The sequence below is a fragment of the Pan troglodytes genome, chromosome 13 (assembly GCF_028858775.2).
Source record: "Pan troglodytes isolate AG18354 chromosome 13, NHGRI_mPanTro3-v2.0_pri, whole genome shotgun sequence".
Lineage (NCBI taxonomy): Eukaryota > Metazoa > Chordata > Mammalia > Primates > Hominidae > Pan > Pan troglodytes.
The window spans coordinates 109,351,538-109,376,384 of record NC_072411.2 but is presented as its reverse complement, the minus strand read 5'-3'; the positions used below and the strand labels follow the sequence as shown (position 1 = coordinate 109,376,384).

Below are 24,847 nucleotides of genomic sequence, written 5' to 3'. Positions count from 1 at the left end.
CATACTTCCCTGTGCCCAACCCCTTCTAGGCCATGGGCTGACTTATACCATGGGAAAGTATATGTTGCATAGAATAGCAGGTTGCCAGGAATCTCCGTGCCCTACCTGTCCTATCTGGGCATCAGTGGGGCATTCATGTTCTGGCCCCAAGCTGCTTCCCCCATGGAAGAGGGCAGAGTAAAGCCCTCCAGGAAAGAGGCCGGATGAGAGACAAATGGGCCATGCACTGTTTTCTCTTTCTTCTGTTTTTCTGGGTTTTTTTTTCTTCTTTTTGTTTTTTCTTCCAATGCTACCACTTTCTCTCTTGAGCAGGAATAAGTAAAAGGAAGAAAGGAAGTCCAGAAGCCTTACTTCCAGGATATCCTGGAAGATACTTACTTGTGGGAGTGGAGATCCCCAAGGGAAACACAGGACAACAGAAAGGGTCTCCTAAGGAGAAGGGAGACTGAGAAAAGGGAATATTCCAGAGGAGGTAAAGGGGAGGGTCCCATAAAGCAAGGGAAAGGGGTCTGGTGCAGAAAGCAAGACAGGAAGCAGCAGTGACAGCTTTATATTGGTCTGACTCAGGGGAAGGGGGCAAGGCCATATTGTTCCAGGCCTTGGTACTTGAAGAGCATAGGCCAGAAAGTGACTGGGAGTCCTCAGGGGAGGGGAGAGATCTAAGATATGCTTAATTCTAGTGTGTCTTGAATTCCCCCAAAGTAACCTGCAAGAGAAAATGGAGAGAATGTGGGGAATATACATGGTAGCTTCAATGGAAGGAAGGGTGATATGTATGAAGAGATGAGAACAGGAGAATCTCAAAAACACCCTGGCTGCATAGAGGGCTTTGTGCTTTATGTATTCACCTGTCCACTTGCCTGTTGGTCACTTTATATCAGAATGTTATTTACTTGTAGTCCTGCAGTTGACTGGCCCTTGCTGGAGCAGGGTCCATCACCCAGGGATGAAGACATTAGAATGGTCACACTCGTTCATAATAAACCATTGCAACTCTTGAGAAGGAAGTAGAGAATGCTCAGTTTCATCGCTATAATTTATTTCTCTTTGGTGATTTTTTAGTTCTCTTTCTTTAGTTCATTCACTTAATTTCTCCACCCTTCTCCTTCCTTTCCTCATTCCTTATCTCTTTCTTCCTTTCCTGGGGTCCTTCTGTGTGCCACACACTGTGCTAGGTGCTGAGGATGCAGTGGTGAACCTGATATTGCCCATGCTCTTGTGGAGCTTAAAGTCTAGAGGTGGACCTGGAAGATAAATAGGCACAGAAGTTTAAATTGTGACTGGGAAATAAGGGAAAGATTAGGGTGCCAGGAAAGAATACTCCTTAGTGACATTCACAGTCACATCTGACATGATCAAGGAATATTTCTACTCATCTTCCCAAAAATGTTCTTCTCAAAAACTTTTCCTGAAAGTTTACAGTTACCACTCAAAAGGAATCTAAAATGGAACAGACATTGAGAACACTTACAACTTTCAGACACCTGTATTTCATTTATGATTAGTCTCTTTTTGGGTTTGATAACTTCCCATGCATGTATCTACCTGTAATTTTCATCTTGCTAAGCAAAAAAGTTGTCATACTTTATATAGTAGGTATATTGCCAGTGTTGAATAGATGTATTATTGTTTAAAGGTTCATTAAAAGAAACTCTCAACTTCTTTCTTAGTGTATTTGTAGTATTTCTTCCATTGGAAAAAAATGAGTGAAGTAAAGAATAGGAAAAGTTATTGGGTCTTTCCATGTTACATATTAAATCATGTCAAATAAAAGATTTTGACTGAGCCTGCCAGTAAGGCCTTAATGATACGTTACTGCACAGTATTTCCTAACAAAGTCTGTATACATGTAAGCAGCAGGTAGTTATGGTCATCAGTGGTGGCAATTTGTTTTTACAATATAGATCTGAGAGTTCCATTCCTTAAGTTCTGCCCCAGAACTGACTGGTGAGTTGTCACTGTCCCTGTTGACAAATGTGAATAATAACTAAAAATACTTCAGGCTGCATTTGTCTGATTCTGGCTTGGTATGTGGCTAAAGGGGAAAAAAACCTTTCTGGGAAGTGTGATGCTTCTTTAACAGCAAGTGGATTGAATTGATGCAAGTCTGATGTGCAACAGGGGGTACGTAACCTTCTATCTAGAATCAAACGCCAGAATTGGAGAAGCTGAAGCCAACCACGACTTCGTAAAGATAAGACATTTACTTGATCTGCATGACTGGAGGAAGGATTTGGGGATTAAGATGTGTTTGAAAACTTAGTTGGTTTACTTTTAATGTCAGCAGATTTGCTGCCCTGAAATGACAGATATGGAAGCTGCTTGGGGATAGTGGCAGGATGACCGAAAGACCAGCACAGATCTTCAAAGAAAGGGGAAGACTGAGCCAACATGTGTTCATTGGGTGTCATGGGAGTTGGTGATAGAGGCAGTTGGCTTGGGTCATATGACCTATGAGAGGGAAACAGTGACCCAGCTGGGTGGGAGTCCTAGGCAAATCAGAAGGAACACAAGGATAGGGTTGGTGGTGTCATTTTCATGAAGCAGAGCTATTATTTCGTTCTGGTGAAAAAATTTATAAGTGTTCATTTGGGTACTTGTCGATAACCCAAGAAAACAGAGTGAAAAATGATTGACAGTGGATGCTTTAAAATTTGTGACTGCAGATGAAGGAGCATCCCATTTGTATGACACATTTAAAACTTCTGCCTTAGGTTAGTCCCTTGACATGACTTTTCACTTGCTGGCATTTTGGAAGTCTATGCCAAATGACAGCTCTCTGCCACCCAGCCTTTGCTCAGTCTAGCTATGCTTTTTTTTTTCCCCCGCTGTGGCGACTCCTAGACCAGGGCCAGGGTTTTTATGGGAGCCTCTCTACATTGCCTTCATCTGTTGCGCTTACACAGCAGTTGCCTCCCTTGAGTTAAGACTCTGTAATGAAGCATGCTTTCCCCTGGAGCCAGCCTGCCCCTCCCCTGGCCTCTCTCTCTCCACCAAGGCGGAGAGCGAAGCCCTCTCTTATGATATTGCAGAGTTAATAATGCTGCTCTATTGGTTTTGTGAGCCTCTCAGTCACAGGGGGAATGTGTGGAGGATGGGCCCCAAGCTGGAAGTGTGCCTCCTCTAACTCTCTTTCCGGCCCTGAAGCTTTTGTTTTGAATCGGGAAGCTTCAGACCAGGGCTGGATTTCCAAAGGTCAAATGTGCCTGCACATTTTGTCCTTAATGAGTGAGCCTTGCCCTGGAGCCCTCGCTGAAGGCGCCTGCGTTGAATCTGAGTAGTAGCCACAGAAGCAGTAGCTCCGTAGCCAAATCCATTTGCCTGACATGCCACCCTTGAGAGAGCCTCCACGAGCCACTGAGGGTTACTGGCCAGGAGAATGTGGTCATAAATGCATGTCTACAGGAATGGGTGAGGTTTCCTCTTTGCTTAGAAAGCCAGAAAAACATCAACAGAGAGAGGCTACAAAGCAGAAAAACATACCCAGGCTCCGAACCTTCAGTTCCCTCAACTGACAAAATACTTGAGGGTTTTAAATAAAAACAGTTTAACTTTTTTTTTTTTTTTTTGGTAAATGGAGGGATTTTTTTTTCATGTCATTTCTTTTGTTCCTCTTCCTCGTTTTCTTGTCCTCCTCCTTCTCCTTTTACTTTAAACTTTACGTGTGAAGATCAACTGATCTCTGAGGAACTGACGTTTCTTTTGATGATGAGAATTTCCTAACTCATTGTTGATCTTTTTGCTTCAGCTACCAGGCAAATCAGAGATAAGTTTAATTCTGTGCTTAATCCAGTGGCATTGTATTTTAGCTAAGATTTTTTCGATAGTATTTATTTCCATCTTTTTGGGTTTTGTCCTCATTTTGATTTGTTACGTTTTTGTTGTTGTGTTGTTTTCTAAATTGGGAGTATCAATCTGAAAAAGAAAATGCCTTGAATGATTTCTTTGACATTTAGGTTCAGGAATATCACTGGGCAGCATTAATACGGCTACTGGGTTTCACTAATATCTTTTGAGCTCTTTAATCTTTCCCTGAGTTATCACTGAAGATCTAGAGAAACAGCTACTGCCTTTTAGAAGTGCGTTGGCAAAGCTTAACCCAGAGCAAACCACCAATGTAATTGTCAGCCAAAAATAGAAGACATTTTTTAGGCCCGAGGGCATGCATTTCTTGCTGCTCCGTAATGTGTACCCCATTCATCAGAACCCTAGACTGCTCATCCTTTTCCAGACACACAATGGGGCTTTCACCTCTCTACACCCTTGCTCACACTGTGTGCACTTTTTAGAATGTCATTGTTCCCTTTCTCCACTTGGCAAAAGTTCACTCATTTGCCAAGGTCTGTTTCAAATGTGACTTCTTCACAAGGCCTTCACTGACCTCTGCAGGGAGAGTGAGTGGGTTCCTTCTCTGTGTTGCCATACCACTTTATTCAGCCTAGTTCTTAGTTGCATGTGCTGTGTTATCTTGAATTGCATGTATTTCTATCCCTCTTTTCCTATGATACCATGAGCACCTTGTAGGCAGATATTGAGCTCTAGAATCGCTTGAAGTCTCCAGCACAATGTCCTGTATAAAGTGGAAGCTCAGTAAATAATTGTTGAATTAATTTGAAAGAAGTACAAGATAACAGACCCTGCCCTGAAAGGCCATCAGAGTTCAAACAGGTGTCACCTGTTTATCTTAGCAGAGCTTTTTCTCCCCAGGCATTATCTTATTGGGCAAAATCTACCAATCTCCCAGTCACCTCAGTGAAGAGCATGCAATGAAAAATAATAGTAGCTCCTAATCAAGATTTTTAAAAAATTCATTGAAGAAGTATTTATTGAGCAGCTATTGATTATGCCCAAAAGAAGTTTAAAGCTTGGTGCCAGACCTCAAGGCTCATTGGATTTGTCAGAGCTCTTGCCTCTTCCTGCTTGACATTTCATGGTGCCTTCTCTACAGATTTCTCATTCTTGTGACAAGATTCTTATTGAGAGCAGGGATTCCAGCCGAGTACTGCGGGGCAGGAGGAGCTGAGCAGGGCCGAATGAAAGTGCAGCTCATCATTATTTCCTTCAGCTGGGTCTCTCCTCAAATAAGGGATTTCTTAGGGAAACTGTGGGACGTGAGGCTTAAGGTTCTCCAGCTGATAACTACCCTAAGAGACAGTTATACCATAATTTGGATCCACAGGGAAGAAAGAACTGCCCAAATATGCCTCTGTTTTTTTCTTTTGCCTCTGCTTTCATTTGAAACAGAAGGCTCAGACTGGCAGCTGTGGGCCCTTTGCTTGTCTCACGCACTCTAACTTTTTAATATTCGTTGCCAACATTGAAACAATTGGGGAGATTCCACATAAACCCCAAAAGATTTGGGCTTCCTTTAAAAACACTTGCCAACTCTGGACCTCTGTTTTCTACATGATATCGATGAGCTGGTGCTGTGTACCAACTTCCCCTTTTAGATGGCATGTGCTATCCAGTTTACCACAGTCCCCACCCCTCATTATTGTCATATTCCTTGACTGTTTCACTAATGTATGTTATGCTCCTAGTCCCTGAATGTGTTTGAGTTTGATTCCTAACCTAGATTTCTGGGAAGATGTGTTACCTTTTAGAGGAAAGCATCCTCAGAAATAGCATCTACCTACTGCAGCACCCTAAGGACAAGTATGTGGTCTTGTATCATGGGACCTTGTCTAGGAGACTGAGCAGAAACTGCAGTCCAGAGTCTGAAATTGAGATACCTGGAGCATGGCGCTGCTATAAGCAGAGGGATCAGAGTAGGGAATTCCATTTTCCTCATACCCTGGTTCCCTAAACAAACAAGATTTGGTCATGAGAAATTTATTATATTCACAGAGGATTTTCATACCATTGGGAAGGATATATATATAGTCCATTTTATATATCTCTCTATATATACTAATACTTTTGGTTTCTTGATAAAGAAACCAGAGACTGAAGATGAGATGACTTGAGGAAACGCATAGAGCTAATTATGTAGAAGGAGCAGGCAGAAGTCATCCTGACTTTTGTCTGTGTTCTCTCCATGACTCCACATTGTCTTTTATTTTACATACTTACAAAAAGTCTCAAAGTTGAAGGATTTGGTGTCCAAGACGGATCAGGTACCCTTTACAATGAGATACTTAATTGCCTGCTTTTAACAGAGATGGTCTTCTACCACCATACATTTCTGAATCACAATAGTCTTCCTCACCCACTGGCCCACCCTTCTTTTTAGTCTGTTACTAACAGGTGATTATAGACACAACTACTTTAATGTTTAGGCTCCATGTAGGGAGCAGGGCCAGGTGTAAATTGTGCCCTTGAGGTGATCTGCTTCCCAGAGTTGGATGATCCTCTTGGTTAGAGGTGTGTTACTGATGGGAGCAGCTACTGGCATCCAAGATTTTTATACAAGAATGAGATGCTTACTGTTCATCTGTTTTCCATTGCTCCTATTTTTCCTCCTCTTGTTGCTTCTATTTCTTACATGCTTTTTTTTCCTCACTGCATTTTCTGTTTTGAACAAAAGGGATGGGTGATAGATGATACTGGTGTTGGAAAATGCATTAGTCTCTAAGGACTGGGAGAAAAATGTTGACTTATTTAGTCCAATTTGTATTTTCATATTTATTAAAATTAGAAAATGTTTTTTAAAATGTTGGATAGCAGGTTCAAATCCCCCCCTTTAAAAATTATATAAATTTGAGTTTCTATGTATTTGGTGTTAATCAAATAACCAAAATAAGGTCTTCAATAAATTGTGTTTATAAATTTTCTCAATTCAAATCTTAAAAAAACAGGCCAGGCCTAGTGGCTCACGCCTGTAATCCCAGCACTTTGGGAGGCCGAGGTGGGCAGACCACGAGGTCAAGAGATTGAGACCATCCTGGCCAACATGGTGAAACCCCATCTCTACTAAAAATACAAAAATTAGCTGGGTGTGATGGCGGGCACCTGTAGTCCCAGCTATTCGGAAGGCTGAGGCAGGAGAATCGCTTGAACCTGGGAGGCAGAGGTTGCAGTGAACTGAGATTGCGCCACTGCACTCCAGCCTGGCGACTGTCTCAAAAAAGAAAGACTCTTGTCTCAAAAAAGAAAAAAAAGATCTTAAAAAATGATTCTAATTCTATCTGTTTTCCTCTCAATGACTACACTTGATGTTGACAGGTTGAAATGTCTGAAATCCCATTTGCTTTTAACAATTCAACCAAGACATGCAATGACCAGAGAGAACTCGGAAATTGCATAATTAAGGGTGTTGTCAAAACCAAGACTATTTGCCCCAGTCTCACTAGGAGAGATTACATAGAGAAATGTAGTTGAAAAGCTTATGAAATGAAGTTTGGGATCTGATGGTTTCCAACTTGAGAAGATCCAAAATCTTCATCAGGAATCCTTATTTTTCCAAGGTACTAAGAGATAATGGTTTGTTGGATTTTTAGAATGTTTTGAGATCCTTGGTGGAAAGTTCAGGGTTGGACCAGAAAAAAAAACCTAATTGTTAGTGGCCAAGAAACTTTTTGTTCTGTTTCTGGTCTTTTTGGTAGTATGGTTACAGAACAGTGAAAAACTCAGTTTTCTTTACTAAGTTAGGTTCCCCATAAATAGGATGGGGATTTTAATCTTTGCTGCCTATTACAGTCTCACAGGGGGACTCCAAGGTTACAAGATTACCAGATAAGTATTGATAAGTATTTTCAGATGCTTTTCCCAAAAGAATTCTCTGTAAAAGAAAAAAGAAATGTATGTCATTTCATATGGAATGGATTGGAAAAATCCCAGTTTCACCTGGGAGTTAGAGCTGTTACAACTTTGCTCCTGTTTCTGTCAGCCTGTTTTCTAGAGAAAATGGATGGTTTCTACAGGTCTCTGATGCAGTACATCGTGGGCTGAAAGCTCAGGGTGTGCTTTTAAAAGAGTGAGGATAAAGCATCCCCTACCTTAGCAAAAATGATCCTTTCATTCACATAGTTGTTAGCAAATCCTGATAGTGTAGGCGCCATTTTCATTTTCTTTTCCAAAAAAGCACACGCAAGGAAGAACTCAAGTTATTGAAGATCAAGCCAAATAAATGACCAAATTTCGTGGCAATCGCAGACACAGACACAAACATCGAAATATCTCCTTAATTAAGGCAGCAGCTCTGCTGGGGCCTACATTCCAGGATTCTCAGCAGAGAAAACATGTTTTCTTTGTAGAGGAGTTTTATTAGCAGCAATGTTCCGGTATGTGGTTCAGGTTAATTAATGATGTAGTCACACTGGTGTCTTGCCATGAGTTTTATTCTAGTAAGTAGGGCACTAGGAAATTGTATTGGCATATCTTGTCATGCCAAAAAAGAATTCTTAATTTGGACCATTAAAATACATTTCCATGGGATCTGTCAACAAGGTAATTTAAGAATTCTTAATGTGGATACTGCCTTAGACTAAGAATGAACTCACCATTAACTATAAGTAGCAGATGCAGTGGTTTCAATGAATATATGCTGTTCTTAAATATTTTTTTGGCTGAGATGATTGAGACCTCAAAGACCCAGACCACCCACAAGCTCTGGTGGAGTTGACCTTCATTGTATGAGAAGATTTGTATCAAGGACCACCTTTTTCCCATGAGAGTGTTTATTAATTTTAAATCATGATGGTGTTTTAAAACTTAATTTGTGTTGTGCATATGTAGCAACCTTCCTTGGAGGTTGAAACAACAAAGCAACTGGATTGGAAATTAGATTTTCCCCCTTATGCTGCTAATGTAGTTCTTGCTCCACTGGGATTTCCCCTTTGCATGGGCTGATGATTTCTTTGAAACTATATGGAAATTGGTTCAGACAGGAACAAAGGGGAGAGGGGATGGCAGTGATGATTCAAATTAATGTCTCTTCCTCAATGAGAGTCTGGTGTGCCTGAAAGTGCATATCATTCGGTATCACTCAAGCCACCTAAGGTTAAGTGAGGTAGGTGCCAGAGCTACTGGAATCCAAACTTCAGGGTCTCAGCACTTGATTTTTTTTCCCTGTCATGTTGGGTTGAATTGTTAATTTGAAATCTGCAACATTGCAATGGGGTTCAGAATTGGGCTAAGCACAATTTTACTTTTCTTTACACGATGGAACATCAACTCTTCCCCTCTCCCTCATCTTTCCCCAGCCAGGATGGGAAAGATTCCTATTGCCTGACATAATGAATAAGAGAAAGAACAGCTTTGTGACTCTAGGGACAACGAAAGATTTAGAGAGAAAGGCATCCAAAATACATTAAAGAGAATCTACACTTCATTGACAGTGGCACACTATGCACACGTGTGTGCACACACACACTCACACTCATAGGAACCCTGTACCGCTTATATTCCATATTTCCATCCTCCACTCTTGCCTAGTTCAAACTCCATACCCTCTTAATTGGATTTTGGCTCACTTCCAGGTTCAGTGTTCGAGGGTTCTGTATCTGAAATAATGATCCTGAAATAAATAGCACTTCTCAGTAGAGATACCTTTTCATGTAAAATTCTTAAAGGGACTAGGAGGGAAGGAAAAGCTTCTGTGTTTAGGAATTTATGGCAAAGATACCAGGATGGGCCCACATAGGAATTTTGGAGGACCTCACCTGTGTAAGTGGTGTGTGGGGCTTACAGAAAACACGAGTCCTCGCCAACTGCTAGGTTTGAATGGACCTCTTCATTTAAGGACCTTTCATGTAAGGACTGATAGAAGTGGGGCTGCTAATGTCAGGGAACGAATTCCTGTGACCCTCAAGTGCTTCGGAGACCGGTGGCTGGAGTTGCCTTTCTCAGGGAGATCCTGTTAGGTGACAGAAATGGGAATAAAGTGGGCTGAGCCTCTCTCTTTGATCTGTTCACCCAGGATACCAGTTAATAAGCAGTCATCATGCAGGTGAGGAGAGGGGAGGGGTGGGTTTTGTTCATGTTAGTGAATGCATGATGCAATATGGACTGCTGAGGAGAAAAGCCCTCTTTGTGTCTATTTGAAATGGGCAGCCACAAGCACCCACAACTGACCTCTCCACCCTGAAAAGAGGCTCCATTTGGCTTCTGTCTGATGAGTACGAATCAGCAAGTGCCTTCTCAGTGTAAAAACTCGAACTGAGGAGAAATGATGAGGGAGCCTTTTGACCTAATAAGGTGAGCATTTTAGGATAGATTTTCTGACTGGAGACACCAGCTCACGTGTTCCCTGGAATTCCGGGATTGATTAGTGGCTTCATTGGTTCAGTGATTGATTCAACTAGTATGTTTTGGATGTCTTTTCCAGGTACTGTGCTGGGTGCTGGGGATTCACTGGTACATACACTAAATCCCTGTTCTCCTGAAACTTCCACGCTAGTAGGGAAAGATAAACGATAAACATGCAAGCAAATAATTTAGACCTTTCCAGGACTTGGTAAGTACTAAAAAGCAAATAAAATGAGGTAGTATGATGAAGAATGAATGGGCTGTTTGGCCTAGTTTCTCTAGGCAGGTCAAAGAAGGATTCTCTGAGTAGGTGACAATGAAGCTAAGACATAATCGATGAAAAGGAAACAGATGTGCAGTGACCTGGGGAGTCTGCGTTCTGGGATGCGGATGGAGTTACTAGGGCTCTGAGAGAGGGATGAACTGGGGGCATTTGTGCGAGAAGTGTCCTGTCTGAAGGGGAGAAGCAGAGGAGTAGAGAAGAGTAAGGTCAGATCATGTAGGGTCTGGTTTGCTGTGGTAAGGAACTGAGAGTGACAACAGGCCACTGAAGGATTATCAGCAAGAAGTTTGAGCCAGAAAGAGTCTTTGAGAGTGTGGTTCATCCATTTTTCAGGGAAGGAAGTGAATTCTCTACTCAGATTCAGTAGTTTGCTGGAAAGGGGAGGGGTGGTGTGGGAAAGGCAGGCGCTGAACCTGATTCCCAGGCCAGAGTTCTTTTCACCAATAAAAAATGACAGTTGAAAATAGCGTTTTGTTCACTCATCTTAATTGCTTCTCTTCCTGGTGGTTTCTGGAGGCCAGAGGAGAAAAGAGGAAGTGGCAGAGGGAGAGGGCATTCTCCAGGGCAAGGAGACAGCTTTTACTTCCAACACAGGTGCATACTCTCAGGGCTACCCCGTGAAGCTAAATTGGCCTCTCTGTTTAGAAATCCGGATCTGTCCCAGACAGTAAGCATTTAAATTTTTTTTTTTTCCAAATGAAAAACGTTAGAGACAAGTAAATAACACCTATAGTTAAATCTGAAAATACTGACGTGTTCTACCAGAAATGTTGGTAATAAACACATGCACACTGCTTCTGATGTTCCTTTGGTGAAGAAGGAAGAATTTCTGGCTTTCATGATACTCTTGAATCTCTTCCTACCCAGGATTGTGATCACTGTTGACTTTCACTTTGATTGTTTGAGAGTTGATTCAATTACTCATTCATTCATTCATTCATTTGACAAATGCTTGAGGCAGGCTGCAAGTCAGGCACAGGTCTGGTATCTTTGAAGAGTCACATTCTTGTGAAGTTTACATTTTAGATGTTGTGAGGCTTGTATCCATGGTGAAGCAGGAAATTAAACCTTCATAGCATCCTGTAAACATGGATTATTGAGTGTCTTAGGGCTTTTAATAAAGGCCATGAGGTCCCTGTCAGAGGAGGGGTTCAAAGACCACTTTCTTCCAGGTTCTCCAAACTCTTTTTTTTTTTTAACCACTCAATGACAGCAGAGCTATCTGTCAGTTCCTCTGAACTTGTTCTGAATGAGCTTTTCTTACTGTTCAGTCTTCACTCTCCTATTACTGTTTTGCTTCCTCATAGAATTCCAGATTAGTGGGCCCCTGGAAGTTCAGCTGGTAGATGAGAAAACTGAGCCCATTGAAGTTAAAGTCACCCAGCTAGTCAGGGTTGATCTTCCCAACTCAGAGTCCCCTGCTTACTTAAACTTTTATATCCAACAGGTTTACTTCCTCTGGAAACTTATTTGGTATTTTTTATTTTCCATCTCCATGCCCTCGATAGGTTTCTTTATGTCTGTTTGGAAGTGTAATGAAAAATAACACTAGTTATTGAATAGCTACAACATACAGAGTGTGCATGCCCGGCCCTTCCAAGTACTTGGCATGTCAATTGATTGAACTCTCACAATGCTCCTGTGTTGTAGGTACTACTATTACCCCATTTTACAGGTGAGGAAACTGAGGCACAGAGGGGTTAACTTCTCCCAGGGGGATTGAGCTAGTGAGTAGTGTAACCTGATATTGGACCCAGGCAGTCTGGCTCCAGGGCCAATGCTTGGGTCCCTGTTCTTCTGCCTCTCAGTATGCGAATGGCCAGTCTGTTTCTTTAATTGGAGTGAGTGGCACTTGGCACACCCACACAGCCACCTTAAACATTGTGGGAAATCAAGTCCAAGTATCTCAAGTAACAGTACAACAATCCATATCAGGAAAAACAGCTTAGGGCTTGACTTCATTATGTTTTTGGCTGCCATTTTATGCATTCTGAGTAGAAGAAACATTCCTCCTAGCGCCCCCACCTTGTCTTTAACATTCCACAGTGGAAGTTCCTCAAAGCTCTCCGTTTTGAAAGCATCCTCTATGATTACCAGCCACGAAATTGCATCTGCCACTGAGGGCCCAATGGGCTTTGAACCTGTTATTCTTGGGAAATTCAAGCTGCGAGGGAGAGAGAGAACGTTGTACACGTGTGCAGCTGTGCTTTGGAGTACAAGAAGTAATCGTATGTGTCTGTGTGTTTTTTATGGGGGTAGGGGAAGGGTATATTAATTAACCCAACTGAGAAAGAGATGACTGTGTTCCAGGAAGGAGCCAATGAAATGAGTTTGCTTTAAAAAAAAAAAAAAAAATCCCAGTAGCCTGAGTCAGCCTGTGCAAGTGATTTGGGAGAGGAAGGGGAGATGATGTAACTGGTTCGGCATGTTCCCATCTTGGCCAGTGAGTGTAAAGGGGCCCAGGGAGTTTGAGGAGGGTGTGTGAGTGTGTGTGCAAAGTTAACAGGAGCGGGTGGGGGTGCATAAGAGCAGGCTGTAAAACAGGATTAATAATCCCTTGTCAGACCTTTCCCTGTTACTGTGTTTTTCAGTAATTTTGGTTTGAATGAGGGCTCTCTAGCCAATTAATGTTTATTTGTTTCCTTTGGCAAGATCCATTGGGGGGAGGAATGAGATTGGTGAGTTTAAAATTTTTGTTTTGTTGTTGCATTTTGGAAGAAGAGGCGAGTAATGTGAGTTTGGGTTTTCAATGATGGCTCCCCCCCTCCCCCTCTTAAGAGGCAGGAGGCAAGACATGGCCAGCTGGTGCCTTGAACTGACACAGGTGCAGAGGCTGTAGGGGGTGGGGAGCCAAGAATAATTACAGGTTTCTGAAGCATCAGGCCCTGCCTGACACAAGCGCTCGTCAAGAAAACTGCTGTTTATGGAAAATTAATGGGAAGCTGAAAAAGCGACAGGGCCATTGTTGTTCTTAGGAAGCCATCACTCCTCTGAAAAGAGGCCTCCTCCCACATCCTTGGGCTCTTGACGAACTGGTTAGAGTCCTCTCCTTTTGGAGCAGGGACCGACTGGTTGCCATTGTCATGGGATGTGATGGGTTTTTCCCATTGGAGTGTCTCTCCTGCATTTTCTCGTTCTTAAATCTCACTTTCAGTGCAGATCTAGCCCTTTGCACTTCCTAGTAGTATGGGTAGGATTATTTTTATTGACTCTTTAAGATGTGAATTTCATTTTGTCCGTGGAAGTGTAATGACCAAAGCAGGGCCATCTAATGGAACTTGCTTTCAATCTGTATGTAACAAATGGGATTTCCACCAGTGAGTGCCAACCTGAATAGGGGCCTGGTTGGGAGATGAGGGCATAGGAGATGAGGGGATAGCATACAGGAGCATCTTCTAGGCCCCAGCTCTGCATGAGCAGTGTTGTCTCTTGACTATTCAGAAGCTGTAATTTAGTTATAGTCCAGTGGCCAAGTAATAGTGAGCAATTCTTCTTAAGGGCTCTCTGCAACTGTGGGTAGAGGCCAGGCCAACAGACTCCCAGTCAGTATGTCCTGCAGAGTAACATCTGGAAAAACAACTCTAAACCAAGTTAGAGAAGCCTCTCTGTGCATGGGCCATCATGTCCCTAATGGTCGCATTGAATTTTGAGGATCACAGACATAATGAATGAGGAAAATGCATTTCCAAGTTGTTGGAAGTGTAGGGGAACCCAGTGCCTTCCTTCAAGGGGTGTGAGGCCTGGGCCATAGCTACCAGCTCTGCCCAGGTTATGTGACTTTAAAGCTCACTTTGATGGTTAATTTAGATTTGAGTTGTTTTGGAAATTTCTTTTATGCACTGCAACTAAGGAATCCTTGGAAGATGAAAGGGGTATTTGAGGCTGCTTTGCATCATGTGCCTGGGGAAAGTAATTTCAAAGACATCACCCTCTCCCCAGGCCTTTAATCTTGTCTCCTTTCTCCCCCTCCAACATCCTCACCACCCACCTCCCCAAGGAAACATATACAAACAAATATTTTCTTTGTTTGTTGAAAATAGGAGAAGAGAAACATGGAAGAGGTTTTGATAGAAATTTTTCAGCTTTCATGTTTGTTTAGATTTAAATTAGTTTTCACAGCATTGTCTCTCAAAATTTACAAATTACCGGAGGGAAATATATAACTTGGTTTCAGCTCTAGCAACCAGTAGATGTGAGAAACAGTGGAAAGCAATGCAGTCTTAACATTTGTTGTAGTCCCCTGGTTATTTCATGGAGTTCAGCAATCCTGACAGTAATGTGTAATGCTATTGTACCTCTGGGGTGTGCTATTGTTGTGGGTTTTCTTTTAACCTAATAGCTAAAAAAAAATGCAGTAAGATTTTCACTCATACTGTCTACTTGATTATCCACATTTTCTAGATGAAATTCTTTCTCTCCTAATATTTCCTGGTCATGAAAGGCAAGAAAAAGTGAACATATGCTTAATATCTTGTTAGGAATCACTCTCTAGGTCTCCCAAGGTGGATGCTTGCACTGGTTCATGCATCCTTTCTGCCACGAGGTAGATTCAGTGTTACCGTCTTCTTCCTCAAGCCTATTTATAATGTTGAAACCCAGGAAGGCAGGCAACAAGGTTCAGATGCTTGGCATCTGAGATTGTCTCATGGACTTCCTGAGTTTATTAAGCATAGTACATCTTTTTCCTCCTCCTCCAACTCCTGTCAAAAATGTACCAGATCTCCCTGGCCATGCTTCCCACATCTTTTCCTGTCTTTCAATTCTGACTTAATTTTGAAAGCCTAGGAATGTGTCAGAATCATTACATCATATCATTCTTTGAAGAGAAAGAGAGTCACAAAGTTCCCATCAGTATCAGTCTTTGCAATCCAGATTTTCAAGTTGGTTTCTGGAGTCAGAGAATCTGCCTTTTTTGCTAAAAAGTGATATGTAAACACGTCTAGTAAGTTAGAAAAGAATGAGTATTTTAGAGAGTGGCTTGAAGAAAGAAGGCCACACATTTCCCTCCTAACAGTAGCTTGTTTTGTGTCACTCTGAATTTCCATTCTGGGATGTTTGAAGATTTCAAAGCACAAAAAAGCTAATTAAACTTTGGGACCCTCCCAGGAGAAAGGCAAGGGGTTTGTTTCTCTCTTTCTTCACTTGAAACTCTTTGGGGACTGTGACACCATGGTTAATAGCGTGTGACAAAAACCACACAATAAATGTCAGAAAGGGCTCCCATGGGCAGCCAAGTGCAGTTTACCTGCTTGTGCAATTACTTAGGTGAACATTCTTTCTGGGAACCAAAGTCTGTCCCTTCCTCGCCAGAAGCATCATCCTTCTCACCACCATCATCATCATCCTTCAGATCCAGATCTGATCTCAGAGGAAGCATGACTTTGCAAGTTTCCACATGGTGGAAAGCTGCACTTTCCCATGCTTTTATATCTACATTCTGTCCCCAATTTGTTTAATCTCTTTGTACTTTTAACTCTTGGCCCTTTTAGGCGAGATAGGTGGAATGATTGAGATTAAGGGCAGCTGGCTAAAGGACCGCAAATGACTGAAAATTGATTAGAAACATTGAGTGTAGTTGGTGGCCTTTTATTTCATTGACTCTGTACCAGAAAAAGTCATTAGAAAATTGCAATTTCTTTATTTCTTTAAATTTGTTTTACTTACTAACTTGAGTATACATGGATCCAGAGACTCCCAATAATTACCCAAAGTGGCATAGTTATTGGGTAGTAGCAAAAATATTGCACCAATGGTTTTGTCTTATGTTCAAATTAAAAGACACAGAAATAAAAACTGAACCTTTTATGTTCCAGGTGATTTGTTTGAAAAGTGATGGTATTGAAGAGGCTGGACTACAGTCTGCCCCAACTAAACATGGTTGTAGTTATAGTGGTTGGAATGGATGGGAGTTGTGAGACGATTCTAGCTCATTTTTTCAGAAAGTTCTAGCTCTTCCAACTCTCCATCACTTCAAACACTTAGACATATCTGCCATATGAGAAAACAGAGGTACAGGTTTAGCTCTAATCACTTAACTTTACTGTTTAGGAACATATGGTATAAGAAATATCATTGCTTTTAAAATCATGATCTTAATAAACCAGACATCCCACCAATCTGTGGACTCTAAGATTCATTTTGGAAATACCGTCTAATTGTCCAGGGTTGAAGAGGAGTGTCTTTCAACACTTGACAGTCAGCGTATTTTCTTGACTCCATCTTTTTCTAGGTTGGGCTCCCTGAAGGGGATAGACTTTATGTTGAACTTTGAATGAAAGAATGATGAGTGGGAGGGAAGGTGAAAGGAAGATTGTTTCGAGCATATGGGCATGGGAAAGTAAGGACAAGAAAAATAGGTGAAGGAAACCCTTTAGGTAAGGGTCGTAGGGGAAATAGTCAATGTGACAGGAGATGTGTGCAATCCTGACTGACAAGTTCCACGTAATTGATGATGAGATAAAGACAGGTTAAACAGAAGCCATTTGGTAACCTTGGCACCATGCCCATATATGACCAAATGTCTTACATTGTTCTCAAGGCTGTGAAAGTAACTACCTCTTGCCAGCAGCAGAGAGCTTTTGATAAACTTAATATGTGCCACAAAACTTGAATTATCCTGTTTTCTTTCAACTTCTGTCTCTGGAAAATTCTGCCTCTGAGCAACAAAAAATGAATAATGATAATAGTGGATTACAATCCATAGGATAAAATAAAAATGAATTCATACTGATACAAACAAATGATTGAATAAATAAACAAATGGAGAGGAAAAGTCAGGTCCTCCTTGTAGGAAAATTATCATAGATGTAGTAGGCAGTAATAGGTTTAAAGTTATTATTTTTTAACTAGGTCTTGGATTATTACTTTTAATAAGCGTGTTGCAACAAGTGAGAATGCTATGAAAAGCATGAAGAGAGTATTAAAAAAGGTTTCAAGATGAGCAGTTCAATACGAATTTCAGGTGATATTTATTAGGAAGCTAGGAGAAGCCATGCATTTCAAAGTTGAGATATCAAGAGAATCTTCACAAAGCTCATCTGTGACTCATCAATGTAGAGGAAAATCACTTTGCACTCGGGAACATTTTCTTCCCATTGCTGACTGTAATGAATTTTTTAGGGGTTGGGGGTTAATCCAGTGGCTCAAGCCTTAAGTTGTATGGTTAGGTCAGGCTGAGGGAAGCCTTGTACCTCCGAGGTGAGTGCCAGACAGGCATAATTTGTGTCATTAAACTGACATCCGCTGACTCCGATTTGAAGTTTGCTGGCAAGAGTATCATTTGAACAGAGAAAATCTCTGGTTCTAGTGGAAAAACATTTGAACTCTGTATCCAAATTTACAGTTTAGGGACACTTTTAGCCTGCTGATGGTCTTCGTCTCTCCCTGTTTTTTGAAGTTAGTTTAGACTTACAGAAATGTTGCAAAAACCGTACATAGAGTTACCAAATATTGTTTGTCCAGCTTCCCCTAATGTTACACAACCATAGTTCAATTATAAGAACCAGGAAATTATCATTGATATAATACCATTAACTAATCTAAACACTTCCTTTGAATTACATTATTTTTTTCCACCAGTCCTTTTACTGGTTCAGGACCCAGGCCAGGATCCATTGCATTTAGTTGCCATATCTCCTCATTCTTCTCCAGTCTGTGACAACTTCTTAGTCTTTCTTTGTTCTTTGTGACCCAACACTTAAAGAATAACTGGCTATTTGCTTTGTAGAATAGTCCTCAATTTAAATTTGTCTGTTTTCTCATGATTAGATTGAGGTTACCCATTTTGACAGAAATATCATAGAATAATATTGTATCCTTGTCAGCTTATCATATCAGGGGTACATGTGATCAATATTACTTGTTCCTTGTGCTGCTAACTTTGATCATATGGCTAAGGTGGTTTCTTCCAGGTTTCTCCACTGTAGAGTTATTATATTTTGTCTTCATAATTAACAAATAAATATTTTGTTCGGTGGATACTTTGAAACTAGGCAGATACCTTGTTTCTCATCATACATCTTTCTACTAGTTTTAGCATCCATTGGTAATTCTTACTTGTAATCATTATTACTTTGCCGTTTGCCTAACGGTGATTTTCTATTTCCATCATTCCTTCTGTGTTTTTGAATCATAATTTTACTGTAATGAGGAGCTGACCCTTTCCTTCCATCTTTTAATTTATTCAGTCATTTATTTATATCAGTATGGATTCAGGGATATTTATTTTATGAATTATAACCTATTATTATTCATTTGGCCATTGACAGCTCCTTTAAGTTGGCTTCTGAGTCTTTCTGACATGACTTCATCACTTTATGAGCACTTCCTTATCTTTTGGTACCACAATGATATTCTAGGCTCAACTTTTATTTTCATTGTTCCAGCCCTTCCAACAACTATTTCTCTAGGGAGTCCTGGTTCCCTTTATTGGATAATGATATTTAGAAACCAAGATCCCTGGGCTAAATGTGCTCATTGCTCCTGGGGTTATCTTTGCCTGTAGCTTCTTTCAGTGGATGGAGTTAGGAAATATATGTATGTATACTCACACATGGATATACACATTTATTTCTCTATATATGTATGTGTGTGTATATTAAAATCCATGAGGAAATACTAATACCTCAGTTCCCATCAAACATCATAGGGATTTTTTTTTTTTGACATGGAATCTTGCTCTGTCACCCAGGCTGGAGTGCAGTGGTGCAATCTTGGCTCACTGCAACCTCCACCTCCCGGGTTCAAGTGATTCTTCTGCCTCAGCCTCCCGAGTAGCTGGGATTACAGGTGCGCACCACCACACCTGGCTAATTTTTTGTATTTTTAGTAGAGATGGGGTTTCATCATATTGGCCAGGCTGGTTTCAAACTCCTGACCTCAATTAATCCATCTGCCTCAACCTCCCGAAGTGTTAGGATTACAGGCATGAGCCACTGCACCCGGCCTGTCATGGACATTTCTTATGAGAGTTCTCATAATCATTTACAAACAATGTTGGAAGTAAATGTTCTCATTGGCTTGGAAATAATCTAATATTAGAATCCTCCTCATCCTTAACATTTTAATCTCCATACTCCTGATGAGAAAAGTCTTTAACCCCCTCACTGGGGTTTCGAATTGACAAAATCTTCTCCTCTACCTTAACTTCATCTCCAGCAGATATAAGAAGTGTATTTCCTAAGACAGCAATCATTTCATAATGATTTGACAGGACTGTCCAGCACATCCCGATGGGTACTTATGCTTCTTCAATTTTCAGGAGGAATAAAAATGCCCTGTATTAGGATTGCAAATTATAGCCACTCTGAAATGGTCCAGATTTTTCCACATTTTAGTGATCAGATGTCTCTCATCTTTAGATCATAAATATGACTCATGTGCTCCTGCAATTCACACCAGGGCATACTGGATAAGTTACTTAATCCTCCCAGAAGAGTGTGTAAATGTATTTAGAATATCTCAGCCCTGCATTCAGATCTCTTCTGAATATGAAGAGATCTGGGCCTTCTAATAATCACAATATCTTAGTGACTTTTCAGTCTTTGGGCTGGATAGTATGTAAAGAAATGGCATACAAAAACTCTGTTCACAGGCAGTGATGATTGAGTATGTGAAAGTCATTGTAGAGGAGGCAGAGAACTACCTCAAGGACATCTGATACCCCATGAGTCAGCTGATTTTTTTTTTTTTTTTTGGTAGAAGCAGGGTCTCGCTGTCTTGCCCAGAGGGCTGGAGTGCAGTGGTACGACCATAGCTCACTGCAACCTTGAACTCCTGGGCTTAAGTGATTCTCCCGCCTCAGCCATCAGAGTAGCTGGGATAATAGGCACAAGCCACTGGGCCCGGCGAATTTTCTTTTAGTTTTTGTGGAGACAGGGTCTTGTGTTGCCCAGGCATACTGATTTTTACCTAAAACATATCTGTGTCTCAAAGATCTGGTACTGCTCTTTGGGCAAAGCTCAAGAAGCATTGCAATTGTATTCCCAGAGATATGTATTAGTGGTCATTTCCAAAATTGCCCCCTCAGCATGGTACAGGGTAGGGTTTCAAAGATGGCTATTGAAGAGTAGAAGAGGTAGAATGATCAAAGTAATAGTATAAAGTGGGCTTTGTCTTTGACAGACATTATGTACCTGTTAGGTGCCAGGCACTGTGCTTGGTAGGTGATGATTCAGAAAGGGAAGAAGAAATTTAAGGGAGGTTTCAGGAGTAGAATCTTATAATTCAGAAATGAATTGAATGGAGCCAAGACTGAGGGCTTCAATATTGGAGAGATGTAAGTGATAATTTCTAGCAATGAGGTGGAATAAGGAAGGGGAAATTTTTGAGAAGTGGAGTTCAGAAAAGAAGCAAGTGAGGATAATTCATATTTCTAGACCTGAGAAGGTCATCATACTGGTTTCTAACGTAGAGTAGTGGGAAGCTACTGAGTCAGAGCTATTATTTAATCATTAAGTAAAACAGAATCAAAACTTACTTTTTCACTAAGCTTTCCTTGATTAATACTTCATTAATAGAGTATAGAATTAGGTGTCCACTCAGCCCCTAAGAACTTATCAACACATTTTATACTATTTTTTGGTATCACATTTCTATGTGAATTTATGTAATTTTTAGCTTGTGGTTGTTTATTCTATACCTGCATCATGTGGACCTACTGCTATATCTTCTCCATCTACCACATACAAAGCCTTGTACCTTGCTGTGAGCACAGTAGTTGCATGAACACTTGTGACATGAGTGTTGAATGAAGACTGGAACCATTCATTAGTTCTTACCATTGAAAATCAACAGTGAGACCCAAAGCTGATTCATAGTTAAAAATCTGATTTTCTTATTCAGTAATGCAGAGTTTTACCAGAAGTGTGATTAAAAACCAGTCTTTTGAAATGTCACCAAAATAAAATCCTTGACACATACAACACTACTAGGTATATCATTAAAATATATTCTTAATAGAATAAATGCCTAGAATCAGAACATCAGTTGAAAACATAGGAGCTTTACGGGGGCAGTAAATTTGGAACTAGTCACATTTTAAATTTGCCATCAGTGGGTCTTTGTTGAATCCAGAAGATAGAGCAAATTGAGCTGATAGTGCAAGTTAGCAACATAGTTTTATACAAGATTCTGGAATTGTAGGATTTTTGAGTGAGGAGGGCTTTAGAACAAACTTCTTAAATATCGACTTTTGCCATAAAAGCACTCCCCCATCTTACAAAAACTTATGAGTGCCATGGATGAAGATTTGTTGAAACTAAACTTTTTTGTTCTTCTCCCCTGTTTCTTTATCGGGTGAAAATTTTATGTTGAAATATATTGGGTCCTATCTTTAAGTGGTCTAAATAGCTATGTTTGAATTTATTTTTATCATGTAGTCAGAGATGCTAAACCATTGAAATGGGATTTATGCCCCTTGCCACAAAGTAATATAGCATTGTATTTTAAATGACTTGCTATAAACAACAAGGGTTTTGTCTTGTGCCTCAAAAGTTTTATGGTAGACATTCTTTAGAACAGTATTCTTTCCTGCTGGTTATGGAATCCATCCCCAAGGCAGGGCTTGCTGTTGTTTGATTGTTACTGAGGTCACCTCTTAGTTTGAGTGAACATGGCTTGTTCTTCAGAGCAAGTGGGAAAACTGACTTACTTGTGTGATGTGCTCAAGTCTATTTTGAATAATGAAGTTGGACTCTGGGAAGTCTTGTCTTAGTATGAAAACCTTATCTGTTTCTATTTGCTTCTTGCTTGCATGATAATTTCTAGAGGGGAAATTGGAGCATCTTACCTGCTGAATTGGATTGAGGGGCAAGAGATCATCATTTGATGTTCTCTGGAATCTCGAAGGTATGAGATAGTCCTTCTAGGGCTCTTGTTCTCCTTCAGCTAGAGTAATTGAAATCATCTGATGTGACCTTTATGAACCTTTCAGAGGTATTCAGAGAATAAATAACAAGGTCAGACCTTCTACTAAAGCATTTCTGATACAAGCCATGAAACCATTCTCTCTGCACCTTCCCCCTCTGCCTGTCAACGTGTGGCCTCATGGTGTTCTGTGCCTCTGATGGCTGTTTCTCTCCCTCCTTCTTCCTCTTGCAGACATGCCTTGAATTGGAACGCTACCTACAGACGGAGCCCCGGAGGATCTCAGAGACCTTTGGTGAGGACTTGGACTGTTTCCTCCACGCTTCCCCTCCCCCGTGCATTGAGGAAAGCTTCCGTCGCTTAGACCCCCTGCTGCTCCCCGTGGAAGCGGCCATCTGTGAGAAGAGCTCGGCAGTGGACATCTTGCTCTCTCGGGACAAGTTGCTATCTGAGACCTGCCTCAGCCTCCAGCCGGCCAGCTCTTCTCTAGACAGCTACACAGCCGTCAACCAGGCCCAGCTCAACGCAGTGACCTCATTAACGCCCCCATCGTCCCCTGAGCTCAGCCGCCATCTGGTCAAAACCTCACAAACTCTCTCTGCCGTGGATGGCACGGTGACGTTGAAACTGGTGGCCAAGAAGGCTGCTCTCAGCTCCGTAAAGGTGGGAGGGGTCGCAACAGCTGCAGCAGCCGTGACGGCTGCGGGGGCCGTTAAGAGTGGACAGAGCGACAGTGACCAAGGAGGGCTAGGGGCTGAAGCATGTCCCGAAAACAAGAAGAGGGTTCACCGCTGTCAGTTTAACGGGTGCCGGAAAGTTTATACAAAAAGCTCCCACTTAAAGGCCCACCAGAGGACTCACACAGGTAGTGGTACAAGTTGGCCGCACGTGGTTTCTTCTTTCCCCTCCTGTAGCCTCCTCATGTGGGAGGGCTCCTCTTTGTTCTGAGGAGTGGCACCCCTGCTGATGAGGAGGTGATAGACAGGCGGGAGGCCCCAGGTAGGGACAAAGAATGACTCACTTGTTACCTTAAGATCTCAAGATGTCCCAAGCACAGACGGGTTTGTCCCTACAGTGCCAACCACAGCATAGAATCATGCAATTCTGAGGATGGCTGAAGGGGGCCCTGGCAGTGACTCATAGCTGTTTGTGACACAGACACTTGTCGCTTTCCTGACACTTTGCATTGTTTTATGAGTGTAGCTCCACAGTTTTGATCAACACTGGGAGCTGAGGATGCATTTGAAAGCATTCACAGTTAAACAAGGTAGCTAGGGTGTCCCTATTCACTCTTTTCCCAGCATCCTGATTTTTCATCAAAGTCACCAACAGCAGGAGGGTTTCAGAGTTCATTAGATGTGATCATTCTGTAATTAATTGGCATCTCCTCTTTTGCATTGTTCTCTGGCGCGTGCTTTATGGAGAGATGGCAGAATTGCTTTTTAATGAGCTTGTTACTGAGAAGTTGCTAAAGTGATTACATTGCTATGTGTGTGGCAAGAGCGGGTGGGGGAGGGATGGGGATTGTGTGTTTTACTCAGGGCATCCTAGTAGCCCAGGAAGAGACACCGTCCCTAAGTTCCAGTCATACTGATCTTTTGAGCAATGGGATAATTTGGAAAAGTGGGGTTTACACAGAAAAGCGTGAAACTCTTATTTTTCTTGGAACTGGTCTTTGTTCTCTGCTTTGAGATTGGAGCTTAGGGGTGGCGTCTCTTCCTGGGCTACTAGGATGCCAGTAGCAATTACTGTGATTGGTGGTTTTTAAGTGAGTCTCCAACAGTGTGCTACCTGTATGGTTTTTGCATACTGTTTGCACACTGCGAGCTGAATAGGGAAAATCCCCAACGGTGTAAGTGGAAGTATAAAAGCATTCTTGGAGAGAAATCAGTGATAGCATATGAGCTAGGAAAAGTGTTTGGTGCTCTGGGGGGCCTTCTGGGCTGTGCCTCCAAAGAAATGTGCAGGGGAGAGATTGCTGGCTGGAAAATCAGAACAACCTGGGCTTTAGTTCTAACTCTGCCACTATCCAGCTCTGTGACCTTGAGCCTGTTCCTTTACCTCACCAGGCCTCATTTTCCACATCTGTTGAACAATCTGGCTCTTAGGGCCCCTTTCAATTCTAGTGTTCTGGAGGTCCATGAACTGTTTCTGTGTAGTAGAGAAGAACTTTCCTGAAGTTCGAATATATATGACAGAGGAAATCACTGTTATGAACCTCAGAGTTATTCCCATGGGAGGATGAAGACTGACATTGCTTCCTTGCACACCAGGACTTGGGCCTGTACTGCTCTAATTCTGAACTTAATTTCCTGTGTGGCTCTTGCTTGGTTCATGGGACGGTCTCCTAACATAATGTTTATATCCCGTGGCTCAGGCATAGAGACCCACTCATGGTTTCCCATCAGAATTTGGGTTCCAGTTCACCACTCCACATACACACACCAAGGCTAATGATTCATGCTATTGTCAGTTTTTGCTTCTTTGATATTGTTCTGAAGGTAGTTTTTA

General features: G+C 41.6%; 1 protein-coding gene across 9 annotated transcripts in view; it reads left to right on the top strand.

Moving 5' to 3' along the window:
• KLF7 (KLF transcription factor 7) overlaps positions 1 to 24,847 on the top strand; it is a 98,783-nt gene that overhangs the window by 26,941 nt on the left and 46,995 nt on the right. For 4 of the 9 annotated variants that reach the window (XM_054679242.2, XM_063790684.1, XM_054679243.2 and 1 more), the window contains one exon: positions 22,571 to 23,201. In XM_054679242.2, coding sequence (XP_054535217.1) covers positions 22,571 to 23,201 — 631 coding nt within the window. Of the gene's footprint in view, positions 1 to 22,570; positions 23,336 to 24,847 lie in introns of all 9 variants that reach the window. The other 5 variants (XM_054679239.2, XM_016950374.3, XM_016950372.4 and 2 more) reach the window with 2 other exon arrangements.